Below are 5,446 nucleotides of genomic sequence, written 5' to 3'. Positions count from 1 at the left end.
ATGTTGCTGATAAAATTTATCTCCTCAGAGTGTATCTGAACACAGAACCCATCTTATTATATATAGATGACCCCATCCTGCATCCTGCCCCCAAAAAATAAAAAAAATCAGAGGGTCTCAGATTTGTCCCAGATAGGAACAAAGAGCAAATCTTGAAACCACAGTACTTACTGCAAAGTGTGACTGTTTGCTAGCCAGCTTCAGTCATATCCCCTCAGCTGAAATCTGTATATTCAGAAAAGAAATGGGGAAGTGAAATAAAATATAAATCATCAACAGTTCTCACTTTTTCTCTTTGCATGACCCAAATCTTGAGAGACTGTCTTCTTGACACCTCTCCTCCCACTCACAATCAGGAGTCTTTACATGCGCTCTCCTCCAAGATGGAATTGCATAAACATCTCTGGCATCTAAGCAATTGCTTTAATGGAAAGTTAACAGTAGGAATTGTATTTAATAGTTCTTGGTTGTATTTCATATATTTTATCACCTAATAATAAGAGAGCAAGTCCCCAGGTCTCAATAACAATTGTCTAAACCTGAACAAAATAGAAACTTACTTTCAACTTCTGTATCTTCTAGGGAAGTTCTTCAAATGGCTGTTGGTCCCCTTCTTTATGCACTCCAGAAAAATATTCTGGAAGCAGTGGCTTCACCATCTTCAGCTACAACAGCCAGGTACAGAACAAAATTGTATCTCTGTCCACGATGAATTCCAACTGGCTGCCCATGAGGAACTGTTTCAAATAGCAATTGAATGAATAAGTAGGGAAAAGCTGGATGTGGCAGTTAAATGTTAATCCAGCTGTTAGCCAAAGGTACATGAGTGATACTTAGAGATCCCTGGAGAAATAAATGCAGCTAACATTTACTTTCACATTTTTCTCCCCATCAGAAAGTTCATTCTCTATGCTTCTCATGATGTTACCCTCATTCCTCTCTTGATGGCACTGGGAATCTTCGATCACAAATGGCCCCCGTATGCCTCAGATTTGACAATGGAACTGTATCAGCACCAGCATTCCAAAGAGTGGTTTGTACGCCTGTCTTACTGCGGACAGGTAAAGGACCTTTATGGCATCTCTCTAACGCAAGCACTAGACAGTGGGCCTCCCTCTCAGATTTGCCTAGATATGCAGCCCACTAGGCTGTGGAGCGAGTTTGGCTTGGTAGCATGGACACAGGACAGGTAGTCAGACTCTTGATCCTCTTCCTGACTAGCCGAGTTCTGTGTGGGCTTTGGATAAGGGTCTTCGATTTCAGCTTTTCCAATTTTCCCTTAGGCCAATTGCTTGTTTAGTTCATGGGGGGAGGAAGATTTCTGAAGTGCTTTAGGATTATCCACCAGGAGCTTTGGCCAAGCAAGCATTGTTGCTTTAAAAACATAAATAAATAGAAGAGTGCACATACAAATGGTCTCTTTGCAGGAGCAAGTAGTGAAAGGATGCAAGACAGGTCTGTGTCCACTGGAAGAATTTCTAAACACTGTCGCGCACTACAGCCTGAGTCCAGAGGAGTACAGTACCCTTTGTTCCTAGATGGAGAAGCAGCAGCAGACTGTCACATAATGAGCATTTTAGATTAAACTCTGTGTATTGCTGAAACTTTTTGTTCTTGAATTCTTTCACCTCTCCAATCGAAAAAGTCCCTCTGGCAACGATTAGACCAGTTTATATCAGTCACAGGATTCTACAGGTATGCATCGCTGGTAACAACAGCATCGGAAGTTACAGGAGATAGCAGAGTTAACGGAATCTCTTTAAATTTCTGTCTTAAGTACTGCCTGTCGATGTAGCAGGTGGACATAAAAGCATAGGGAAGGAGGCTGAGGATCACTGAAAAACAGAAGGGTCTGACTGACTTGCAGCTGTAATGATAACAGAAAAAATGCAGCTCCATCACCTCTGACAGCAGTGATAGAAGCATATCTCAACAGCCAGCCTACCGTCAGAGAAGCTTCTCCATTGTACCTTGGTGGTAGTTCCAAAGAGCACCATGTTAGCTATTGTTTCCTTCCACACTAGTGAAGTTGCTCTGCATAGAGAAGCCCACCCCACAGGTACACACATGCTGCTTGGAACTTGTGCATAGACCTCACCCTGTTCTAGGAATAGACGCTCCCTCTCTTTTGCCCTGTCATGGTAGATCTGGAAATTCTTCTGCTTTGAGTATGCAAATAAACAGAGGGAACCAAGAACAAATATTGGAGCAGATCATTGCAGCACAAAGCACACCAGAACCACTGGCCAGGTTTCTAGGTGAACTCTTCAGTTTCATAAGCTTAAACAGCAACTATTGTTCGAGTCCAGATTTCACAAAGCCAGGCTGGGTCACATTTGGCTTATAGTTAACCAGAGAGCACTAACGCCATGTTTTTCAACCTTTTTCATTTGTGAACCCCGAACAAATTTCAAATGAAAATATGGGCCCCTTTGAATCGTATAGGTATTCACATGCTTTTAATTGATCATAGTCATCTTTTGCAGACCACAGGTTGAAAACCACTGCTCTATAGCATACCAGTGCTCCTGAAAGTGCTGTTGATTTAGGTGGCAACACTTTTCTCTGCTGTAGTAAATAGTAAGGAGTACTATATTTCCAGAGGTGCTACTCTCAGCCTAATGTGCAAGTCATAAGTCCTGATCACTTCTGGCTGCCTGTGTTTCCATGGTATCACATGATGCCCTGAATTGCTTTAGGAGGAGAGGGCTGCTTGGGGTCTGTCTATGTAAATAACTCTGCAGTTTGCTCTGTACTGCAATCCTTTTCCAGATTGCCAGGTTGCTGCTATAATTCATGCGGTGCCAGGTACATGTAAACTGAAAGTGCTTTTAATTAGAAGTGTGGGCTGCACTTGCCTCTCCCCTTTCTTTAGACAACCCCCATGTATCACTATTACATATTGACAAAATGCATAATGGAAGGCATAATGTGCATGCTTAAATACAGAGTCTAAAGTTCACTGCATGCAATAGCAGTCAGAAAGACCAAAACCAAACAAAAAATATCATCATTCTCCATCAAGTTCTTTAAGCATCCTGAAAATAAAAGTGTCACTGCAGGTGTCACCTGAGCAGCTTGGGTAGGACATGGCAGAAGTGCTCAAGGAAGAGCAATGGAAGCAATTAAAATGTAAAAGATGACTTATTTATGAAGAGATTGGAAAGATCTGGCTTGCTTAGAAAGGAGAGGTACGGGTCATCATCACAGGTGGTCTGGTGCAATGATTAATGTATGCCTAAAGTAAAACAGGAATTATTTTTCTCATACTACAAGAACAGAACAGCATCCAGTGACAGGGAACAGCAGCAAGAATTAAAACACTCTGCAACTAAGTAGTGTGGCTCAGATACTCCAAGAGCACAGCAGATTTAAAAAAGGAATAGTATTTATATGGGCAATAGACAAGCGGTTACCCTAGATAGGATGAAATGCATATTAAAAGCAGTGCATCACATCAGGGGTAAGGAAGATGCTTCCCCTTCCAGGCTGATTAATTCCATAATCTGTCACTTAGAGGTCTTCTTTCACTTTCCTCAAACACCTGTCTTTGGTCACTACCAGACAAGCTACTAGGCTAGATGAGACCATAGGTTCCAAGTCAGTATGACAACACCTGTAAGCACAAGAATCATGCCAATGGGGAATAGTATAATTAAAGAATTAAGTTCCAATCTGCTCAGAGGAAGCTGCTCTCACATTTTAGTCATTACCAGTGACTTGCAGCAATAGTTCCTACTACACAACTTGGAGGCAATGTGGTGAGAGCACACTAAAGTTCAAATGCGCTGTGGGCTGGGACCATTTTCCAGGAGCTATTAAGAGTAATCTTGTGTGTACATGGTTTCTGGCACACTAGGACACCGATTCTGACATTCAGACACTTCTGCAATGGAAAAAAATATATATAACTCCTTTTTCTGAGGGCAGATCAGTGTCATTTAAAAACATCAACCACCACCTATCCTGGAGGAAGTCATTAAGACTTGATGATAACGGTAAGTTTTACATGAGGGAACTTGAGCTGCTAACAGATGTTAGTCAATCCAGGCTTTGAGAACGGATGTTGTACCTGAAATGGCCAAAGTTTAGATATGTTCCCAGCTCTTGCAGGGAGAATTCCTGTTATCTAGAATCTTGAGAAAGAGTTGATGGCCATAGAGGTGCATCATGTTCTTATAAGCAGCTCAGCAAGTTCACATTTCCCTCACGTAACACCATTCCCAACAAAATAGCTGAGACATAAGAACATGATGCATCTCTTGAGAAAGAGTCTAAACTGAGAACAAGGATTCTCTGCAAGAGCGTGGAGCATGTCTAAACTTGGCCATTTCAGCTACACAAAACCATCCACTCTCAAAGTCTGGGTTGACTAATGTATTAGCAGTTCAAGTTCAACCTCAGGCTCCCCGATAAGTTGAAACTTGAGCTGCTAAACCCTGGAAACCTAAGTTAAGTCTTCACTGCTATTTTAAACCCAAGTTAGTTGGGCTAGCCAACACAACAGCTTAACATAACCTGTTTATTTGTAGTATAGATATACCATTACAGACTATGCAGTGGACATCCTAGCATAAACAAAAAGCAAGTAATGCAACTGAATCCCATGCAATTAACTCAGCAGCTTGTTCTCCTTTCATGAGATACACATTTTATTTAAGATGTCCAGTCCACCTCCCCCTGAAAGCGGCATCAGGTTTTTAAATAAACACCTTCCAATCTTAAGGAGAAACAATTCTGGGAAGTAAAGTTCTGATGTCAGTTTAAATCTTGAACAATATAATAAAGAACACTGAGAGTTGCTTCTCACCAAGAACTGGTTCTTATACCAAGACACTGTTGGTGAACCTGGCCTACAACTTGGTGCTCAAATGCTGGCCGCTGGAAGAGTAAGTGGCCAGTGAATAGGTTGTATTTGGCAGGAGCCCTGCAATAGAAAGTATGAATGGATCTTTTTTAAAGACACTCCAGCTGTTTAACATGCAGTGAGCTATGCAAGGTGATGAATTGTCACATTTCTTAACACTATAGTTAGTTACACAAATACTTGGAAATTATCTAAACTGGCTGGCTTTAAACCTGTGGGATCTTCTCAAGTAAAGCTTCCTTATTGTGAAGAGAACAGACAACCATGAAAGATTGGGGTGGGGGAGGGGGAAGTTGGGTTTTTTTTATTTGACTAGTAGCTGCTGTTGAATTGGAGTAGATCACCATATGCTACTAAACTAGAGATGTATCCAGCTTTAGCCATCATTGTTCCAGAAATACCAAACAAGTTCAGAGCAGTAGGATATAGTGTAATTAATTGTCTGCTGGTATTACACGGCAAGGAACATTTAGGTTGAATGTATTTGAAGGGACTTGAAGGTATTAAAAATTGTGGAGTGTTGTGGAAACTAGAAGCCAGGCATACCTTTTTATCCTGTTAGAAAAAGAGAACAAGCCC

General features: G+C 41.4%; 1 protein-coding gene across 1 annotated transcript in view; it reads left to right on the top strand.

Moving 5' to 3' along the window:
- The window catches only part of ACP6 (acid phosphatase 6, lysophosphatidic), an 11,802-nt gene extending 10,203 nt beyond the window's left edge, over nt 1-1,599 (top strand). Inside the window, exons 8-10 of the mRNA XM_019557103.1 lie at nt 583-678; nt 896-1,061; nt 1,428-1,599. Coding sequence (XP_019412648.1) covers nt 583-678; nt 896-1,061; nt 1,428-1,538 — 373 coding nt within the window. The 3' untranslated portion in view covers nt 1,539-1,599. The remainder of the gene's footprint in view (nt 1-582; nt 679-895; nt 1,062-1,427) is intronic.
- Nucleotides 1,600-5,446: the final 3,847 nt, after the last annotated feature.

The sequence above is a fragment of the Crocodylus porosus genome, unplaced genomic scaffold (assembly GCF_001723895.1).
Source record: "Crocodylus porosus isolate Cpor-Errol unplaced genomic scaffold, CroPor_comp1, whole genome shotgun sequence".
In the NCBI taxonomy this organism is placed as follows: domain Eukaryota; kingdom Metazoa; phylum Chordata; order Crocodylia; family Crocodylidae; genus Crocodylus; species Crocodylus porosus.
The sequence above is the reverse complement of the archived record's forward strand: the minus strand, read 5'-3'. Positions and strand labels throughout refer to the sequence as shown.